At 39.7% G+C, this 22,802-nt stretch overlaps 1 protein-coding gene across 1 annotated transcript in view; it reads left to right on the plus strand.

Annotated features, from left to right (window-relative positions):
• Nucleotides 1–8,624: 8,624 nt before the first annotated feature.
• The window catches only part of UBE2U (ubiquitin conjugating enzyme E2 U (putative)), a 64,962-nt gene continuing 50,784 nt past the window's right edge, over nt 8,625–22,802 (plus strand). Inside the window, exons 1-5 of the mRNA XM_008060502.1 lie at nt 8,625–8,948; nt 11,297–11,378; nt 12,365–12,457; nt 16,320–16,417; nt 21,995–22,115. Coding sequence (XP_008058693.1) covers nt 8,883–8,948; nt 11,297–11,378; nt 12,365–12,457; nt 16,320–16,417; nt 21,995–22,115 — 460 coding nt within the window. The 5' untranslated portion in view covers nt 8,625–8,882. The remainder of the gene's footprint in view (nt 8,949–11,296; nt 11,379–12,364; nt 12,458–16,319; nt 16,418–21,994; nt 22,116–22,802) is intronic.

Here is a 22,802-nt window from a genome sequence, read left to right on the forward strand (position 1 = left end):
TACCATTTTATAACTTTTCTATAATACCTCTCTCTCAGAATCAGTATGAGCGTCTTTTGAGAGTACATATGAATACCTGAGAAGTATCTGGCACATAGTAGGTGCTCAAAAAGCGGAAACATTACTATCATTCAGCGGGTCTTCAATTTTTATAAAGGGATACATTACTTTCTAGTGTGTCAAACAGAACACAAGATATTTTATTTAATTCTTCATGCATATGCCATCACGGAGAACACCCAGGATGGGAGCCAAGGAGATGAGGGGTGGGCTCAGCTGGCCCCTCAACAATCTCCATCATCTGCCTTCAAACCACTCCTAATCAACATGCACTGAGTAAAAACAGCTTCAAGACCCACCCCTGAGCCATCCCTAAACCATATGTCATCCCTTACACCCCATCCAAGCCGATTGCCACCTCAAAGTCTCTCCCTCATCCAACTCTGTACTCACCCCAGGGGCAACTGGGAGCACTGCAAAAAGGTATGTTAAACTGATATGCACAAAGGAAGCCTAGAAGAATTACGTCTTGTAAACACCCGTATACACACACACACTGAACAGTCACAACTGGACTTAGAACTAAAGGCAATATCCCTCAACGATTGGTGTTCTCATGTGGGGAAATGAAAGGAAAGGCAAGCCGATTTTTCTAAAATGCTTCAGTGCATGAAAAGTACCCAAATGGGCACTACCCTCCTTGACCACAGACACCTCTAGAATCTTCTCCTAACATAACTCTGAGCATGACTTTTTATACCTTTGATGATGGGCGTTTGCATACCAGCCTGCTGTGGAAAACAAATTGAATGCCTTTAAACACCAAGTTCCAAGAGGAAGTAAACAGCTTTTTACCAAGTTGTTTACAAATTCCAACCCTGAAAAGGTCCTTGATGCCCAAGCCAGGGTAACAGCTCGTGCCAGTTAGCAGGGACTGTCCAAGTTTTTGCCCTGAAAAGCCCTTTGTCTCAGGCAAACTGGGTGACTGTTGGTCACCCTAGCTACAGCAAAGATGGGGATATAAAAGCCAGTAAGAATTGACTCTGAGTTCCTCCCTGGTGGATAGATACACAAATATAGATACAAATAGTAACTAGGTGGCTCTCGAATCTCAGGTGCCTTACAAGGAGAGACTTAATTATTGTGTTATTAACATATTTCTGAGATTTTGGGGGAGTATACAACTTCAACTTCAGAAAAAGGAAGCAAGCGTTTCTTGAGCCAAGGCTTTTATAAGCTAAAATAAAATTTTTAAATGAGAAATTTCAGGAATTCAAGTCACTGAGCTGTACTGCCCACCTCTTTCTTCCTGTTTGATCTTTGAAGATTAGTATTCAGGATTTTTCATGACATTTATATTGAGGAAGGAATATAAGATTATTAAAAGCAGAGAAACTCAATATTGGGAACTCACATCAAAAGGTCTTCAAGACAAAGAAGAGATCATATGATTTGAAACCAGAGTTACTAGAAGCATGTGTGCTGCACTTCATTTTCTAGTTAACAGCGTAACATACGTCAAAATATGATTTAAAACACGTCTCACAGCTGAGTTGACGTTTGCGATTCTCAGCCTTCTTTTGCTCTTGAGGATGGGGGTTCAAATCCAAACGCGGTTAGCACTTTGTACTGGTACATTTTCCTGGTGGATGAGGAAAACAGCCTTTTAGTAAAGTAAAATGAAAACATCTGTTCAGTCCTGAGGGAGAGAATTATTTCTAAAAAGAGGGGGAGAGGATGCTTGGTTGTTAAAGCTGGAGACGGCCTTAGTAACACTGGAAGTGGGACATAATTACACTGTCAGTTCCTTGTTCACCTAGAATGATGAACATTTGTACTTGAGTCTGACTTTGTTCTTCATGTTTCGGGACTTCATACGCGCACTTATCTCCTTACCTTGTCTAAAGTCTGATGTTAAGATCTATTAACTGGCTTCCAGTCCTTTCCATACTAAATCAGGTTGACCCAGCTCAGTAAGTGACTGGCCTTCTGCTGCATGACTTGTCTTGACCAGCAGCTATGCACCCTAAATAAGAAGTTGTATTAGTTATCTATGGCTGTGTAACAAAACCATCACAAACCTAGTATCTTAAAAACAACATCCATATATGAGCACACAGTTCTGTCAGTCTGATCTGGGCGTGGCTTGACTGGATTCTCTGTTCAGGGTCTTACGAGGTGTGGCCGAGTTCTATTCTGATCTAGAGTTTGAGGTCTTCTTCCAAGCTCATACAGCTGTGACAGAATTCAGTTCCTTGGGATTGCAGAAGTAGGGCCTCAGTCTACTGCTGGCTACCAGCCAGGGGCCACTCTCAGCCACTAGATGGTGCCCACTGTCCTCGCCACACAGCCCCTTCCATTTTCAAGGCTAGCCACATGGGATGTCCTCACATGGGATCTCTCACACTGAGTCACTGACTTCAGGAAGGGCTCAGTTCCATGTTAGGGCTCACCTGCAGAGGTCAGGTTCACCCAAGTTAGTCTCCCTTTCTTAAAGTCAAGTATGCCATCCAAATTAATCACAGCAGTAGAGTCCATCATATTCACAGTCCTGAGGATTGTAGGTGGAGGAGGGGTCCTGGAAGTCATCTTAGAATTCTGCCCACCATAAAAGTACGGTGCAACACTTCTCTCTTCAAACCTCTAGACCTATTTTTAGGGGAGAAGGCTGTGAGAGAAAGCCCAAGAAAGCATACAGTAGAATTTGATTAAATTTCGAAGATACAGAAGTACTAAAAGTTAACTTTAAAAAATCATTTTAAAATAAAGAATAGTTGGTATTTTTGAACTACATAACAGAGTTCTCCGAATATATTCATAAGTTTCAGGAACCAGACTCCTTAATGAATTTACAATCTAAAAGAGAAGACAGAACATACATTTAGTCAACAGATATATATACATGGGTGCTATTTTACACAAAAGTGGCCTGGCTTTCTTGGATTTACATTTTAGTTGCAGGAAACTCAGAAAGCTAACAGGTAGAAATGGAACCAAAACAGCTAACAACAACAAAAATAACAGGTGGACAAGATGTTCCCATTGACTATGTAGAGCAGTAATCATTAATTAAAGAAGGCCAAAGCACTCACCTGGTGGATCACGAGACATTTGTGAGGCAGGGTAACCTGGTGGTTAAAAGCATAGACTCTGGCTGGGCTTGGTGGCTCAGCCTATAATCCCAGCACTTTGGGAGACCAAGGCGAGAGGATTGCCTGAGCTCGGGCATTTGAGACCAGCCCGAGCAACTCGGTGAGACTTCATCTCTACAATAAGGCACAAAATCTAGCTGGGCGTGGTGGTGTGCATTTGTTGTTCCAGCTCCTTGGAAGGCTGAGGTGGAAGGATCGCCTGAGCCCAGCAGGTCGAGGCTGTGGTGGCCATGAGCGTGGCCTGCACTCCAACCCGAGCAACAAGAGTGAGACTCCAACTCAAAAAAAAAAAAAAAAACATAGACTCTGGAGTGAGTTACCCTGGGTTTGCATCCCAGTTCTACCTTACTCCAGCTGTGTAACTTACCTTGGCAAAGCACCTAGTGGCTCTGCTTCTCAGTTTCCCTCACCTGTAAATTAGACTCCTAAGGGTGCCTATTTCAGAATTGTTAGGATTGAAATTGATTCCCGTAAAGTACTTAGAACTGTATGTGCAGCATATGGAAAGTGCAGGTGTTAGCTACTCCTTCCTCTGCGCCAGGCGGTGACTGAGTCCTTGGCAGGCAGTTGTTAGGTCTTTTAATTTTCACAATGGTCCTGCAAAGCGTGATGACTGGCTGCATTTTGCAGCTGAGAGAGTGTGGGTGTAGGGAAGTTTGGTAATTTCTTCAGGCCTATCTACACGGCTCCTAAGTCACAGGTATGCTGTGATATGACCCAGGTCTGTCTTGAGCACATTCTGCTTACCACCAGACTTACTATAAATTAAGGGAGGACTACACATTAAGAAAGGACTACAGACGGGGATCTATTTTCCCAAATAAGTTTTTTTAATCTAAAAAACAATCAACAAGTCTGATGAAAAAAGCAGAGAAGGACATGGCTTAGGAGTGAGAAGGGGCAAGACCATAACATCAATGACGCCATGCCTGTGAAAAGTTTATGCAAGCGAACGTTTGCTGTAATAAATGGAAGGTGATTTCATGTAGGAAAAAAAAAATTTTCAGATAGGCCTCTCCTTGTGAATTTCCAAGTTCAAGTGACTCAGCTGTACAGCGGATGCTATTAGTCCCTAGCTCCTGCTGCTATTAATTACAGGAAGCAAAGCTAGCCAATTGCTCCACACATGTTAGATACACACACACACACACACACACACACACACACACACACACACACACACACACCCCTAAGCTAATTACAAAAATACAAGTTGCTGGCCAGCCAGTGAGAACAACTGTGATCTGGTTTAGTTAGCACCTCCAAATACAACAGTGCCAAGCCCCCACAGACTGACTGGCAGGAAGCTTTTTCTCTCCCAATGATTCCATTCCCAGATGTTTCTAGAAGCCTGAACTTGTCTGTTGCTTCAGCCCTTCCAGTTGCAGGACCTTTCTAAACAACTTTACCTTCCTTTTTATGGTGTCCTGGGGATTTTGCTCACCACCTGCACCCTGGCTGCCACTTGTCAGCCCCTTCTGCTTTGGTGGCCTTTGCTCCCATGGGACCTTCTGCTCCACTGTCCCTGGCCTCCAGACTTTAACCACCGATATGCTGGGGAACTGGTTGAGCTCCTCTGGATCGCCCACCTCGTCACGTCTCTATAAACCCCTTCTTCTGTCATGTCTAGTTCTTTCGTAGAAGGTCACTTTCTTGGCCCCATAACTTTTTATTTTACTAAGTTCAATTCAATCCACCTATATTGATACCTCTTCTGAGCTAGGTGCTCTGTGCTGGGAAACCAATGATAAATGAACACTTTTCCGTGGTTTTAGGAACTTACATTCTAGAGGGGAAAAAAGCCTCATAAAAAGATAGTTTCAAAATACGTGATAATAATACGCAGAGTTGTGCACAAGTCAAATGAGAACACAACCCATCCTCGTAGTTCAGGAAAGCTCAGGATATGTAACCAAATAACAGCCCATGAAACCCGATAAAGGCCAAATAAGTCAGTTGTTAACCAGATAAAAGAAAAGGATGGAAGTTCAGGTGGAAAAGACGACTTGAGCCGAGACAAAATGGCACACACAGAAAAAAGACATGCAGTTCAATGGTGCGGATACCTCAAGTAGGAAGCAGAATGTGCATCAATAAAGGAGGGGGGTAGATAGAAACAATATTATGGAAGGTTCTGCAGATATCACCATGTTAAGAAGTTTGGGTTTAACTCTGGGGTGTGTGTTTCTTAAGCTTTTTACATCACAGAATATTAAAATGAATGAATTCTATGGACCCTGTTCTGAAATTTAGAAAGAGGCTATGTGAACATGCACATACAAATGTACATTTTAGCCATCCCACCTACACCTCCAGAAGTCAACCCACATTTAAAACGTGGAAGACAGAGATAGGATAAGCTAGGGTGGTGAAGGAGAATCCCTTGAAATATTTTAAGCACAGAATGACATGATCACATGTTAGCTTAAGTACATTACTGTCAAGTTTCATAACGGGCAAGTCTGGAGGCCGAGAGTACAGAACAAAGATGTTCTGTCATGAGACAAGGGATGACAAGGTTGTGAACCTGAGCGTTCGTGGTAAGACTTGAAAGAAAACTATAAAAGCAGCATGTCTTGATGAGCGATTGGATGTGAGTCATGAGGAAGAGGAGGATTCAGGTCTCCAGCTTGGACAACTGGCAAAGCAACTGGAAGAGTAGGCTGGTTGGGAGAAAGAGCAATGAGTTTACTTTTGGTCATTTGCGTCTGAGATGTCTTTGGGACAAGACACCAGGCAACTGGATGTCAATTAGGTAGACTAGTCTGAAGCACCAAGGAGAGGTCAAAGCTAGTGGTACAGATTTGAGGGCTCATATGAGAATCTACTAACCTGATTTTCATTGTACTGAAGTATTGTATAAATACCACCTTCTAAAAATTCACAACAAAAAACGCTTTTCTTTATCTTAGTTTTCTTTTACTTCATTTACTTTTATTTCTTTTACTTTAACGTGATTTTCCCGAGAACAAAATTCTAAAAAACAAAGGATTCTTATTATACAACATAGTGACTATAGTTAGTAACAATATGTTGTATTTTTGAAAATCAGTATGAGTAGATTTTAAACATTCATAATATAAAACAATGTTATGTGAGGTCATGTATATGTTAATTAGCTCAATTTAGCTATTCCACAAAGTATACATATTTCAAAGCATCATGTTGTACACTATGAATTATACGTGTTTTAAAAATAGATATGTTTTTAAAAAAAACAAAAGATTCTGAATTTGCTATCACAATATTCCATTTGAATGGGAGATAGGATCAGGGGACCACAATGCTATGGAGAAACCCAGTTCAGATCTCCAAGTTGGGTCTGCTTCCTTCTCACTGAAATACCCTTTCTTTACTTTTACCTGTCTTCCCAGTGCTACATTAAGTTCAAACTGATGGGATAGAAAGAAGAGTCAAAAACTTCCATCTCAGATCCTAGTTGGTGTTTTAATAGGAAATATTCCTTTTTATTTAGTTTTATAAAACACAGAAGGAAGAAAATCATTCAATTGAGCCAAAATTTTAGTAAAGTTAATAGATTGTTGGGAATTCTAAGCTACCATATCTGGACAGGAAATAGACTGTAGGAGTCTTCCAACTGGCCTCCCCACAATCCACTGTCCATCAAGCAGCCAGAGTAATTGTGAAATATAAGCCAGAGCAATGACACTCTCCCACTTAGACCATCCGATGATTCCCATGGCTATTCAGATGAAGTCCTCACTTCCTTTGTGCGGTGTCCCACCCTTATCACTCCTCTCTCAGGCTCTTCCAGGCCTTCCCTGATGCTCTCTTGTTCCCTTTTCAAGACAAGCTGTTTCCTGACTGAGAACTGTTTTCCTCTTCCTAGAACTCTCTGCCATCAATATTTCATATAGCAGACTCTTTCTAATTTTCTGTGAGTTTAAAGCTCCACTCCTCCCAGAGGCCATCCCTGACCACCATTGCTAACCCTTAATGATCTACCCAACTGTATCACAGTACTGCTTTACTGTTCACATACATATAACATGATCTGAAATCGTGATTTTTGTTTTGCATATGTGTGTATTGTATATTGGAGTCATAAGACAGTGACTTCCTTTGAATCTCTGCATGGCCTTTGCACGGTCTGTAATAAGTACTTGTCAAATGAATGAACTAAATCAACCGACATCCCATTTCCTTAAAATTAGAAAGTAAACGGTAAAAGAAAAGAAAGAAAAGTACTCTGAACAAAAATGCCAGGTTCCGTAGTTGGCGCTGAAAATTAAACAGCACCTTTAAGTAACTTCCAGTCTGGTGAAAACAAGAGAAAATTGTGATACAGGGTGATAAATAACTAGGAGGCAAATAGAGTCCCATGGGATCACAACAGAGAAACCTAATTTTGTCTTAGGGGATCTCTTAAGGAGTCGCTAAAATCTGAAGGATGGGTGGAGGAGAGATGGAAGCAGAAGGAATGGAAGGAATGTGGTGAATGCCCAGGTAGAAGGAACAGCAAGTGCAAAATGGTGCTGGAAGAGATAGCAGTCTGATAAATGTTAAGCAGTTCCCTGTTCCTGGGGCGCTCTCCCAGGGTAATTGTAGGAGTAATGACTTCATAATTATACATACCTACTGTGAATGGTAACTCGTCATAGAAAACGTTATGAGCAAGTGCAGACCTGTACCTGCCTGTCACTTTTCCCCTGATAGTTCTTTTTTTTTTTTTTTTTTTTTTTGAGTTGGAGTCTCACTCTGTCACCCAGACTGGAATGCAGTGGCCGCTCCCGGTCACCGCAGCCTCGACCTGCTGGGCTCCGGCGATCCTTCCGCCTCAGCCTTCCAAGTAGCTGGAACTACAGGCGCGCGCTACCACGCCCAGCTAGTTTTTTGTTTGTTTGTTTATTGTAGAGATGAGGTCTCGCCAAGTGGCCCGGGCGGGTCTCGAACCCGCGGGCTCAGGTAATCCACTCACCTCAGCCTCCCAAAGCGCTGGGATTACAGGCTGAGCCACCGATCCCGGCCCCTGATAGTTCTTGATACTCAAAGAAAAAGGAAACATAATTTGGAAGAGGGACTTCGTGTGGCGGGCTCTGTGACTTACTCGCCGGTCCTAGGACTTCGCTCTATCCAGATCCTCTCCGCTGGCTGTGCAGACTCCACATGGGAGGGCGGAGAAGGTGTCGCCACGACCGCGAACCTCATTGGCCTTTCGAAGCGGAAACTGTTGGCGGATTGGCTGCCGAGGGACCCAGAGGCCCGCCCCTCCACCGCTGATTGGACGAGAGGCGGCCAACGCCCCCGCCGCCTTCCCCTCTGCTGTCCCGAAGGGGCCTGTTGCCTGGCAACCGACGCGCATCCCTCCCCCCTGGGCTGACACCGCGTCGCACCTGTGAAGCGGAGGCAACTTGCGAGGACGTCGTGCGCTTTACGCTTTCACCTCCCCATCCCACCTCATGCGCCCACCACACGGGCTGTCCCAGCTGCAAGTCCAAGTGTGCCTTGAGGCTGGAGCTGCGGTGACACTCCGCAGAGGAGGAGGCGCCGACGTTTTTCTTCTCCGAGTTCTCCTACAGCAGAAAAGACAGCCACTGTCGTATCCCAAATTTAGGAGCTACGTGTCCTGAGAGCGTCCTGAGGCTCAGAAAGCAAGTTGCTGATGGCAGTTTACTAAGTGTGGGAGGGTGGCCCATAACCTCAAACATCGGTCTCAGAGTAAACCCGAGGAGTTTGGTGACAAAGTGACAGAGCCTCAGCGGCCTTGTCATGCACCACAGAGCTTACCTCTTGCTGCGAAGAGACTTCTATGAGTTTCAGGAGAATGATCACGAGGTAAGTTCTGGGCACTTGGAGGGACGTATTTCACTGCATAGTCTTTTATTTATTTATTTTTATTATAAAGATGTGGGGTACAACAGGGTTGGGTATACAAATGCTGATTATGCAGGTACCCTTGGTGATGAGGTATGCCCCTCCCTCCCCTGGCAGTTTCCCTCAACTGCCAATCCCACCCCTCCTCCCCTGACAGTTTCCCATTACTGCCAACTGCTTTCTTATAGTATTATAATTGTTCCAGGTCCGCTTATGAGTGAGAACATATGATACTCTGTTCTTTGTTTCTGTGATAGATTTGGAATCGATCATATTTGTTTTCTTGCTATTGAGTTGTTTGAGTTCATTAGAAATGAAGACAGGTACCGGGCTCGGTGGCTCAGCCTGTAATCCCGTGCTTTGGGAGACCGAGGGGAGTGAATTGCCTGAGCCCGCGGGTTCTAGACCTGCCTGGGCAACTTGGCGAGACCTCATCTCTACAAAAAATCAAAAAATTAGCCGGGTGTGGTAGCGGGTGCCTGTGGTTCCAGCTACTTGGAAGGCTGAGGCGGAAGGATCGCTGGAGCCCAGCAGGTCGAGGCTGTGGTGGCCGGGAGCGTGCCACTGCACTCCAGTCTGGGAGACAGAGTGAGACTTCAACTCAAAAAAAAAAGAAAAAGAAAAAGAAATGAAGACAGGAGAAAAGTATGTCCTTGGTCTCTGCAATGATTGTTTTTTTATATGACCCCAACAATAGTGAAAATAGAGAAATAGGATTGCATTCAACTAAAAAATGTCTACACAGGTATGAAAACAATCAATAGAGTGAAGAGATAACCTGCACAATACGAAAAAATACTTGCAAACCCTATGTCTCATCATTATTTTTAAGAAGCAGCTTAACCTATGTCTATTCTTTAAGTCATCATTTAATGAAGCCTGATTTGCCATTATAGTATGGTTATTTAATGAATCTGTTTCACTACAGTAGTCTATTTAATCATAATAATTACTATGAATATCTATTTAATCATAATAATTACTATGAATACTTCAAAGTAACAAAGGTTAATGATACTGAGCACCTATTGCTGAGTATTTATGTGAATTTAAACCCTATCAGGGTCTATCAGGTAATAGATGACTCATAGATGCAGGATTACATTTATTAATTATAATACTATAAAATAAGTAATAGCTCATCTTACCTATCAGAAACCTAAGCCTCAGAAAGATTCAGTAAACATTTAGTCCCAGGGTTTCATTACAGGGATTTCTGACTTCAAAACCCTTGCTCTTAATTCTTGTTTTTGGCTACTTACTGTCTATTGCACTGACACCAGCCTAACTCATAAATGCCTTTCCCTTCCACTTCTAACACAGAGGAAGGCAATACTCTTTGTCCCCAGTGCCACCCATGAGGTTATCAATGTCCACGGTGCCACAGGGTGATTTGTGGAGGATGAGAAATGGGAGAGGGAGTAATGAAGGGAAAGAACTGAAAGAAAGCCAGCCACAGAAGGGAAGGTACTGAATGGTTCCCATGATGGCTTCAAGTGTAGTTCAGTGGCGTTGTTTGGTTTATACTTCTGCTATTAAAGTACTGCTTTCACTGGAGATGTTTGGAACAATTACTGAGTCCAACAACAAACATCCCAGCATCATAGACCTGACATTGGTATTGTTTCTGCTGATCCTGAACTTTGTAGTTCTCTGGTGAAAGAAAATCCAGTGAAGGGATATTTAAATACGGATAACAGAGATATAATGTTCATTCAGACAAGCACCTCACATGTTAAATAACTGTATGGTTACTCCGAAATATTTTTTGAGTTGTATTTAAGTGTATTCCTCAGCATATCAATAAGCTTTTCTATGAAATGCATTCTTTTCCTTTCGCTGAAACAATACAAGTGTAGAAAAATATTTCTTTTTATATACAAATATAATTTTGAATTTTTTTCTTAATGAAAATTTTCCTAATTCATGCCTTCCATATAGCCTTCATGTAGCTATAAAAAATTTTGAAGAAACATGTGCTTTCCAACTATTTATTTATAAATTTGAATCTTAGATTGGCTATTGTCTTATTCAAACAGTGTATAAGCCACACACTCCAATCATGACCTTCTAGTCCCTCTTGTGATTTCTTGCTAAGGATTTATTTTTTATTTACTATTGTATGTGTTTTCTAAAGTCTACCTTAACTTCTATAAAGTAAGACAGAGAACGCCTCGTCAGATCAGTATAAGCTTATCAAGAAAACTTTAGAGTGTTTAGAATTCACTGTAACCTAGTATCTGATTTTCAAAAGTGCAATAAATACTTAATATCTTTAAATCTACTTTAATTTTGTTTTTTAATTAAAGGGTATTACTGCCTTTCCTGTAAGTGAAGATATGATGAAATGGGAAGCTGAAATTGAAGGCCTACAGAATTCAATTTGGCAGGGTTTGTGTTTTCAAAACTAATCTATTTTTTTCCAAAAGTTTTTATTCCATTAATAGCCTCGTTACATGTATAATAAGGTTGCCTCATATACATTTTCTGAAATTATTATTTATATGCCTAGGTTTGCATCATATAAATTGCCTAGAATTCTAAAATTCTTCGCATGTTATTTTTTCATTATATGACTTATATGTTTCGCCACTTGTCAACACAGATGGAAATTTGGTGTTTGCATTTTCCTTTATGCCAAATCTTAATGTTATTACATTTTAAAGAAGCAGACACAATAAAGGATATCAACTGAGAATATCTTCTGGCAGTGTTCGTGAGATCAGGGAATAGCTATCAAAATGCCTATTCGCTTCTATTGGCTCCTATTGGCTATGTATGTCTCATTTTTCCTGCTATGACTTTCCCCCCAAATGTTCATCAATTAAATTCTCAGAAATACTGGGCCTATAGACTAAAACAAGATAGATTCCTGGAGTGAGATAAAATGTAATTTGTGCTATTATGGATTCTGAACAGAATGCTGAAGAGGGAGGCATGAGTTAATTATGCCTAGGGGAGTCAGGAATGTCTTCCCAAGGAGGTGGCATCTGAGTTGATACCTGAAGAATGTCTAAGAGTTTACCAGATTCAGGAGGAGAAGGAAATTCAGGCAGAGTAAACAGCACAGCAAAGGCTTGTAGTTGAGAAAGGTTCTGGGAGTGGTGATTTCAGTACATCTGAGATACAAAATGGAGGGCGCATGTTACCAGGGCGAAGGTAGTAGATGGAGAGGACTGGTTGGAAAGAGGCTGAGGACATAGAGCAATTAGATGGGGAAGAGTCTATTCCACATCCAAAGGAGTCTATGCACTCTGAAACAATTTACTTAAAACCATGAGAAGTCCAAACCATAGGGAGAAACTCTGGGTTAATCAGGAGACAGTTAATCAGTACAACACGACACTTTGGTAAAAATGCTTATTTCTTTGTCTTAGGAATGGTTTTCCAACTGACAATAGATTTTACGTCAGAATACAACTATGCCCCTCCAGTTGTGAAATTTACAACAATTCCTTTTCATCCAAATGGTAAGGACTAAATACTTGTTTCTTCTAATAATTGTGCATTTATTTTAAACAATTTATTATGCTTATAAAAGTAGGAAAGCTCATTGGAGAAAATATGACAAGGTTGAAAAAAATTAGCCATCAATCTTAAATCCTAATGCAAAGAGTAATACTCTTAGCATTATGTCAAATTTATTTTATTTATTTTATTTTTCTATGTAAGCATTATTTTCTATGAAGTTGAGGTGCTATATATGAAGTTTTGCATCTAGATTTTTTTTAATTTAAAAATTATGTCTTTTTCCTGCATTTTTAAACATTCATCAAAAGATCATTTTAAGTGGCTCAGTAATACACTTAGCCATTCCTGTATTGTTTAATATTTTAGTTGGATCTGATTTTTCATTATTATAAAACAAAGATGCACTGGACAAATTAACATTTTAGAAAAAAATAAGACAGCTATTTCACAGTTTACACAAAGTGAATTCCTGAGGGATCAAAAATCTAAAAATTTTAAATGCTGGAAAACAAGAAAATCTGATAGAAGTTTTAATGGGCTTGGTGAAGAAGGCCTTTCTAAGTATGATAAAATCCAGAAACTACTGGAAAAGTATGATATACTAAATGACATAAACTTTTAAAAACTTCTCTATAGCCAAGGACATTATAAACAAAGACAAAAGATGCTCAATATCAATAGTAAGAAAATAAATGCGAATTAAAACAAAAACATTGTGACTTAATCACACGTTGAAGAATATTAAAAGACGACAGCCCAGTGCGATGGCTCAAGCCTGTAATCCCAGCACTTTGGGAGGTCGAGGTGAGAGGATTGCCTGAGTCCAGAGGTTTGAGACCAGCCTGGGCAACTTGGCGAGACCTCATCTCTACAATAAATCAAGTTTGTATGAAGTACTGTGACATTTTCATCTCTCAAATGATAGAGAAAGCAATGAAGAAAATGAGTCAATGCATTGCCTAAGGCTACAGGTTCAAGACCAGCCTGGGCAGGTTGGTGAGTCCTCATCTCTACAACAAGTAAAAAATTAAGCAGGGCATGCTAGCACACGCCTGTAATTCCCACTATTTGGAAGGCTGAGGTGGAAGGATCGCCAGAGCCCAGCAGATCGACACTGGGGTGACTGTGAGGGCACCCTTGCACTCCAGCCTCGGTGACAGAGTGAGCCTCCAAATTAAAAAAAAAAGATGACATACAATTTTAGTAGGCATGGGTAGACATTGTTCCTCTGATATAATGATGACCTTTTGGAGAAGCATGCTGGCCGTTTCTAATCAGGTATAAGATGCATATAGCCCTAAATTTTTGTAATACCATGTTTATAAGTTATATAATTCCTATAAATTATTCTGTAGAAATAATAGAGTATATTTTATTTAAAGATGTTTATTCCCAGTAGCAACGTTGGAAATAGGAAAAATGTAATTAACTTCAATGTCCACGAATACAGAAAATTTTAAGTGAGATATCCTTTTAAGCAGAACAAGGAAGTTCTATGGAAGTTCCATCTCTAGAATCTTCACTGCCTGGCACACAGTGGGTGGTTAAATATTTATGTATAAAATTTTAAATCCAGAAAGGTGGTGGCCATTCACTGTTAAATGAAAAAAAACTGAACGAGAAAATGTAGAATATTATTCCAGTTAATAAACACACACACGTGTGTATACGTATTTGTAGATATACATATTTGTGCGTGTATATACACACGTGTGTATACATATTTGTAGATACACATATTTGTGCGTGCATATACATACTTGTAGATATACATATTTGTGCGTGTATATATATTTGTAGAGACCCACTGGTAAAAGTTTTAAGAAGTAGAATTCGTCGGCAGGGGAACATTTATCGTTTACTTGTATTTATGGGATTTTATTTTCTCCCAGGTGCGTGATTACTTTGTATAATTGAAAACTATTTTCGGAATTTACAGCACAGAAATTAACCTTGTACCTGTGCCATTAATTATTTAAAATACTCAGACTTACTGGATTAAATTTAATGGGAGGATATTAAATTTATCGCCCCCTCCCGCCCATACAGAGTAGAGGGAACTTCCGGTCTCCAGGAGGATATAGTAGGAGGAAACTCGCGGATGCTCTTCTTCCCCGTCACCCTCCCCAACTCCCCCGCTCCCGCGAGAAGTCACGAGTCACGAGAAATCACGTAACCTGAGCGGGGAGCCGGAGGAAGGACTTGCGCACGCGCGGATCCAGCCTGTTTCTAGCACAGCCCTCTTCTCCACCTCTCTGACCTTGGGCTCCTGGGGGGCGGTCTGTGATTCTCCAAGCGGGAAACTTAGGCTGGCCTGCCCTTGGGGAGTTAAGTTCAAATCAGGGGGACTTCTTTGGAGCCCGATGAAAGCCATGCATCAAGTGCATTCTCCAGTTGATTCATTCAGTCTTGTGTAAACACCAGCTTGTGTTTTTATATCCATCTTTCAACTCTTTGATCTATTTCATAATTATATATGAACCGAAGAGGAGAGGAGGGTTATTTATTAGCACCTAGACCCCAAAAGATGGCAAGGTACGGTTTTAAGTCTTTAGATGTGAAAAGCCAAATCGCCTTTTGGTGATATGTATTTCTTACCAAAAAGTATATATAAAGTTCTCATTTTAGCACCTTCCAATTCTAGACATTGAAACTTTGGAGACTTTTTTTTTCTTTTTTTTCTAATTTGATGAGAATCTTGCTGCTATTTTTATAAGCACTTCTTTGAATACTTGTGAAGTAAACATTTTCCCACACATTTGTGGCTGATTTCTTAGTTTGAGACTTGTCTAACAATCTAATCACATTGTCTTAGATGTTGCAGACCTTTCTTCTAATTTATCATTAATTTTATATTTTGTTGATACTGTTTTATTTTACATCTGGGGTTTAGAAATTTTTATGTAGTCAGATCTATTATCTTGCCCTTTGAGGTTTTTGCAATTGTCTTTAAGCTTAGATATTTCTTCCCCAAAACAAATCAAATAGTCATTTTAATTTTCTTCTAGTCATTCCATAGTCTTATTTTTCATATTTAACCCTATTCTTTTTTTAAAAAAAAAAGTACTGAATACTTAATTAACTGTGTTAGGACAGGGTATAGGGTACATCTTTCCAATGTAAAATAACAGACCAGGACCAGAAGGAAGTTCGGCCAATCTGTGTGAAGATTCCATTTCTGTGTCTAAGGCATTTTACTGTGTTTGTCACTAATTCCAGCAAGTGGGAAGGGGTAAAAGAAAAACAAAGAGGGAAAACTCCCTTACCCTTGTGCTTATTCTTACATCCCATGATTAAAACTTAGTCACAAGCCTACATCTTGCTGGGCATAGAGGAGCTAGAAAAAACAGTAGGGGCACCCATCTGTTCAGGTAAAACAACATGGGAGGCTGGGCATGGGAGCTTACATCTGTAATCCCAGCACTTTGGGAGGCCGAGGTAGGAGGATTGCTTGAGCCCAGGAGTTCAAGACCAACTTAGACAACACAGCAAGACCCTGTATCCACAAAAAAATCAATTAGTCAAGTGTGGTGCCATGTGCTTATAGTCCCAGCTATTCCTGAGGCTGAGTGGGGAGGATCACTTGAGCCCAGGAGTTTGAGGCTTTAGTGAGCTGTGATCATGCCACTGCACTCTAGCCTGGGTGATAGAATGAGATCCTGATTCAGAAACAAAAACAAAAATAAAACTATGGAAGCAGGTAAGAACCTGGGATAGGCAGATTATTTCTTGTTACTGAGAGAAGAAATAGAAGGAAAGAAGGGTAGATGTGAATGATTTTTCTGGTTTATCCTTTTGGTGGTCATAAGTTATAAATATTAATTTATTATATATCAATATTAATGTTTTACTTTAATACAGTAGACCCACATACTGGTCAGCCCTGTATAGATTTTTTGGACAACCCTGACAAGTGGAACAAAAGATATACATTGAGCAGCATCTTACTTTCCCTACAGGTAAGAACAGATTTCATAGACTGCCCTATTTAATACTTTTAACTGCCCTAATTATTCCTAATATAGACATCGAATTGTACAATGCATACTTAAGAATATGAGAATCTTAATTAAATCAACACATCTATATTAAGGCTACAAAGTGAAATTTAAATTATAAAGACTATTAAAGTAAAATTGATAGTTAAGGCCCTTCAAGACGAAGAAGACATAGTGTATAAAATAATAAAAGAATTGTTTGGATGGTTTCAATTCTAGAGATGCAGCCTCAGGCTTTACTTTGTCTCCTAACATCACTTTCTAATATTGAACTATTAGGTCTTTCAGATCGTTCCTCACTCATAGACCTTGCCTTCCGAGAGAAGCAAATCAAGTGCCTACAACTTAAAATGTCCAGCCTTATCCTTTGTTTCTGACAGTGCTAGCTATAAGGGGGGGTGGACCCAAAAAACCCTGGAATTTATTTATAAAAACTGTGTATTTACTCTTACACATTTAAACTTCAGTCATCTTCAAAGTACTCTCTGCTTGATGTAATATGCCTATCGTGACACTGTTTCCACTGCTCAAAACAGTTTTTGAACTTCTCAATTTTGATGCCTGTTAATGCTCCTGCTGTTTTTTGGCATCACCTCTTCCACATCAGCAAAACGTTTCCTGGGAAAACAAAAAAAAAGTGGCTCAAGGCAAGATTGGGTGAATAGGGAGCATGGGGCACAGGGCTAATGCCACTTTTGGCCAAAAGCTGCTGAACAATCAGTGCTGTGTAGGCAGGTGCATTGTCATGGTGGAAGAACCAGTCACCTGTTTGCCACAAAAAAATTCACTGAAGCCAAACTCAGCCTCTCACAACAATGCTAGCTGATGCTGATGGCTTCCTAGAACACTTACCTAGCGGGGGAAGCTCACCCTACAAAAGATAATTCCAGGTTTTTGGGGATCTCTTATAAAAGTGTTCATATCAAACAGTGATCACTTATACCGGGGCTTTTCTTTTCTCGCCAGATGGTTGCCTGTTTCCCAAATGCCACCTTTATTCCCTGGACCCATGGTTCATAGAAACATGCCTCAGTGTTGGGTTATTTCTGATCCTTAAAAATTCTCCTTTCTCATCTGATGCTAAATAAACTCTTCCAGTAGCACCTGCTTTGATGTCTTAGATCCAGCTTAGCCATATTCCATTGATGGACCTGCTATCACTAATAATATCTGAAGATAAGCTATTAAATTTTGATCATCTGGAATGCTTTGAGAACAAAGTAGTCTGTCTTAATTGAATTTTCTCAGCATATAAGCATAATACAAATTTCATTTCTTCTTTCTAAAAATAAATAAAATGATAGTTAATTTTCTGGCTGGCCACCTTAGTATACTGAGTGAAGTATAATTTTTAAGAAAGATTAATTGTTCAATTCATTCATTCATTCTACAAATATATTGAGGCTGTGTTCTATAAAAGAGACATTTGAGCAAAAATTTTAAGGAAGTGATTGTGCTATGCAGAAATCTAGAGTTGGTCCCTTCAATTCCTCCAAACTCAGACATATCTGTGTCTCTTCTACTGAAATGAACTGGTGAGAATTTAGAATTGCAGAAGATTTTAATAAAAGGAAACCTTCGGGCTCTGTGTTAGATTGGTTAGCTACACATCCTGGTTCTGCACCTTGATATCAGCGTACCACTGAACACATTTTTTGACTTCTCATTGCCTGATTTTTTTCACCAGTAAAATGGGGGCTGTTCTTAATAGCTATCTCATGTGACCTGTGAGAACGAAGTCAATTAATGCATGTAAAGTATTTGGAACTGTGCCTGGTCCAAGAAAACAACTCAGTACTTAATATAGGTTGAGGATCCCTTATCCAAAATGCTTGGGATTTTGGATTTTTTTCAGATTTTTGAATATTTGTATTATGTATACCTACTGGTTGAGCGTCCCAAATTTGAAAATTAGAAATCTGAAATGCTCCGGTGAGTATTTCCCTTGAGCATCATTGTTGGCACCAAAAAGTCTCAAAGTTTCAAGCATTTCAGATTCTGAAATTTCAGATTTGGAATGCGCAACCTGCAGTTAGTTAATATTATGATTGTTTTCCCCATTAAACAGTAATGCAAAGTGACAACAAAGCATTGCCAAACATATCATGGCAAGCCATTAGATAACACAGTTTTTGGTCTTATTATTTTTCAAATACATTAATAACACAAATATGCCCATATTACAGATTTTTAAGATAATGAGAAAGAAAAGAAAGTCACTAATAATCATAAAGAAAAGTCCTAGCTCTATTGTTATTAGAATTTCCTTCTAATCTTTTCTCCTGTGCTTCCGTTAAAATCTTTCTGAGGTTCCCACATTCTCTACAGGGTAAACCCAAGTTCTGTTGTGTGGTAAGTGATCGCCTCACACATGGGCTTCAGACTCTCCCTAACACCATGAAGTCCTGCTTCTATTTATATCTTCATGCTTTTCTGCACTCACATTGTTTGGTTCATTTCAGGTCAAAAAGCATTTATAGAGTTCTAAAGTCTCAAGTTACATACCAAGCAAATCTTGGACCTGAAAAGACATTCAGTTCAGTTCCCCACCTAACTGGCAACCCATTTTCTCCTACCCTCTTCCTCAGTCTGTCCAGCAAGCGCTGTTCACGTTGTAAGAGTGAGATCAAATGAGTCTTCCTCTGGGATGCCTTTTCTGGTTTCTTTTCCCAGGTAGAATTGGGCTTTGGTTTCGGGGGAGTTTCCTTTGCCACACATCCAACAGAACCCTGAGCAGATTTCTGTGGAAACACTGTGGAAACACAGAAACTGTAATGTATGTACTACTTCCTCATCTGTCTTGCCCTATTGGACTACAAGCACCCCAAAATCAGGAAATAGGGTTAATTCATCCTTGATTTCCCAATATTTACTTAGAAAAATGCTGACACTGGTAGGTACTAAATAAAATGGATGAACAAATGAATGAACCCAAATGTTTACATTATTGCAATTATAGTGTATATGTGTGTGTGTATATATATACTGGGCCTAATTTTAATTGTTTTAAATCTCAATTTAAATAGCCACCTGAGACTAGTTCCTATGGTAATGAGCAATACAAATTTAGACCATACTTACTGACTACTTCCTTTTGAGTAACTAATGAGACACATTTCCAATTATCACATTGTTTTTCAAGAGAATGGTTCTTGAAATGTTTAAAATATTTTGAAGTCTACATATACTAACTACTTCACCTAAAATATTTATAATCTTAATTTCTTTGAAAACTTGTACTTACATATATAATGCAAAGGTAAATAATATGCATTGTAGACTAAATTTCAAATTCATGAGTTGTTTTTTTTTTTTGAGTTGGAGTTTTAATCTGTCACCCAGACTGCAGTGCAGTGGCCGCTCCCGGCCACTGCAGCCTCGACCCACTGGGCTCCAGCGATCCTTCCGCCCCAGCCTTCCGAGTAGCCGGAATTACAGGTGCGCGCTACCACGCCCGGCTGATTTTTGATTTATTGTAGAGATGAGGTCTCGCTAAGTTGCCCAGGCGGGTCTTGAACCCGTGGGCTCAGGAAATCCACTCACCTCACCCTCCCAAAGGCGCGGGATTACAGGCTAAGCCACCGAGCCCGGCTCATGAGTTTTAATTAACTGGACATGATAAAATAAAGCACATTCAGGGTGGTATGGTCATAGACTAGACATTGTAAGTGTATCTACTGGTGCAGTTGTTTATTGAAGCTTCAAATTTTTGTATTTATTCCCTAGAGAACTTTTTTTGTTATTTCATACGACTAGATGGCTAATTTAAAAACTGGATTTTATTTTGTACTATTTTAGCAGGATGTGTGATCTAGACATTTTTATATATACCTTATATTCTAGTTCTTAAAAATCACTAAATATACTAAATAGCTTGTATACATATTATGGGAATAGGTCTTAGGCACAGTGGTTCATGAGAAGACTGTTGAATAAACTTTATCAGATGTAACTCTCTGAGTAAAATACTCTCTCCAGGTAGAGACCAAAAGCTTGCTCTTAAACTTCATCTGCTTCCCACCAACTTTTAAAGGTCTAGTGCAACCCACACTAAATCCCTATTTAAGCAATTATAATATTTTTGGAAATATAGCTCGATGTGTTTTCAAACAGGAAAATGCAAGTAGCAGCAGAAAATGCTTGTTGTTTTTGAGATCTCAGATGTCAGATGATCGCTTTCATTAGTTGTCGTCATTTCCATGAATCCTAAGCCACAATTATCCACTTTGGCCTGCATCTTCACTTAGGCAATTTGCTAGTTTTAACCATATTTTATTATGTAGCTTGCACACTATATAACATTCAAAATACCGAATTATTGAATAAATCTTTGCAGTTTGGGCTAATATTAATTTTGAGGCTCCAGATAAACAAGATCATGGTCTAGCCTGACTATTACGTTTGAGGGACTACTGGTCACTTGGTTTGTAGACATACTTGAAATGTGGCATGGATACCAGGATAGGCAGCACTTTAAAGATCCCCCTGCCCCACCAAGACTCCTGTCCTCCAGCTGTTCAATTAAACACTAATCTAGGTAGTACTGTGAAAGGACTTGTAGATGAAATGACAGTTACTCATCACCTGACCTTAAAATAGAAAGGTCATTCTGGATTATGCATGTGGGTCCAAGGTCATCACATGAGCCCTTAGCAACAGAAGAGGAAGGCAGAAGAGTAAGTCCCAAAAATATAGCAGAAAGAGAAGGGATGTGGCAGAAGGGAATATCAGTTTCCAAGCATAAGGAGAATTTGTCACTGTTGCTGGCTCTGAGATGTGAGGGTCTGAGGGCAAGGACTAGAGAGAGGCCTCTTGGAGCTGAGGATATCTCCGCCACTAACAGCGAGCAGAGAAAAAGGAACCTCAGTCCTACAACTTCAAGGAACTGAATTCGGCCAACTACCTGAGTGAGCTTGGAAGGAGATAATTCCCAGAGCCTTCTGATAAGAACCCAACCAGCTGATAGCTTGATTTCAGGCTGGTTAAAGCTGGGAAGGAGAAACCAGTCCGATCATAGTAAACTTTTTACTTAAGCAAGTGTGAGAGTAAAGGTGTACCATTTTTAAGCTCTAAATTTATGGCAATTAGTTACAACATCAGTGGAAAACTACAACACATACTAAGTTCATCAGTAAACGATCTAGAGGAATATTGAAGCTTGTGTAAGCCACAGTCCATATGTGTGTTTATCCATGATCTAAATGTGGCCTCATATTAAAATGTAAAGTTTTACTTCTTAAACCTTTTAATGGAAATGTTTCAGTGTTTCCTCATGTTTAGTTCCCTTTACTTATAAATTCAACTTGAATTCATATGATAAAAAGGAAGAAGTTGATCCATTATTAAACCATGATAGATCAAGAGTTTCTTAGGCGTAGAGACTATGTCTCATGCTATTTTTAATCTATCTTCAAGTCATAGTAAGCATTTTAAAAATGTCTATTGAAAGTTATATGTATTTGGTTGTTTCTTTTTTCTTTTTTTCTCTAAGAAAAAAGCTTACTTAAGAAGCTATATATTGTATGTGTTTTTCCCCAGGTTATGCTTTCTAATCCTGTGCTAGAAAATCCAGTGAATTTGGCAGCAGCCAAAATATTGACTAAAAATGAATCTGCTTACAGAGAAATAATTCAAAAACTTTTCAGCAGGCCATTCCAATGTAAGAAGTGTCTACTTATTGTTATTTGGCAATTATACATTAAACATTCATAGCAATTAAGTGATTTTGCAAATAATTTTTATATAAGGGAATGTTTGACTTTTCTCTATCCAGTTTCAGTTATGAAATGGTACTAAAATCACTCCTATTATAACTCTCTGTCCAACTAATCAGTGTGTTCCTTGGATAAGATCATCAACAATCTTAAACTTACTATCTTTAAAAAAGTGTTATGGTCATATGGATGGTTGGTGCCGAATGAAATTAGTCTACCCATTATAAAGATAAGACTTCTAATTTTAACTCTTCTTTCTGTGATTGATATTTCCCAGATTTTACCTGGGACACCTGGTTCTTACTGATCAATCCCTCCTTTCTTCTTGACTAGCAACACGTCAGCAATTTTTTTCTGGAGAGTTTCTCCCAGGCATTGCTTCTAAGAGTCCATGTGGAAGCAGTTCCTTCAGTCTTTCTGCTCTACTGATCAATGTTTTTCTGGTACCCTTGGTATCCCGCCAGCGACCTCTCTGTGACTTTTAATGCCACTGCCTCCATTGCCCTGTGCTCTCTCCTGTTGGCAGCATAATGCTGTTGGCTTCTTGTACCCAGAGGCGTTTCCCACCGGTGAGAGCTGGGCGCCTGGTGACATGGTTCTTTCCTTTACATCCTGTTCCACCTTCTTCTGGC

Source organism: Carlito syrichta, unplaced genomic scaffold, assembly GCF_000164805.1.
Source record: "Carlito syrichta isolate Samal-C Ts95f unplaced genomic scaffold, Tarsius_syrichta-2.0.1 Scaffold304635, whole genome shotgun sequence".
Taxonomy (NCBI): domain Eukaryota; kingdom Metazoa; phylum Chordata; class Mammalia; order Primates; family Tarsiidae; genus Carlito; species Carlito syrichta.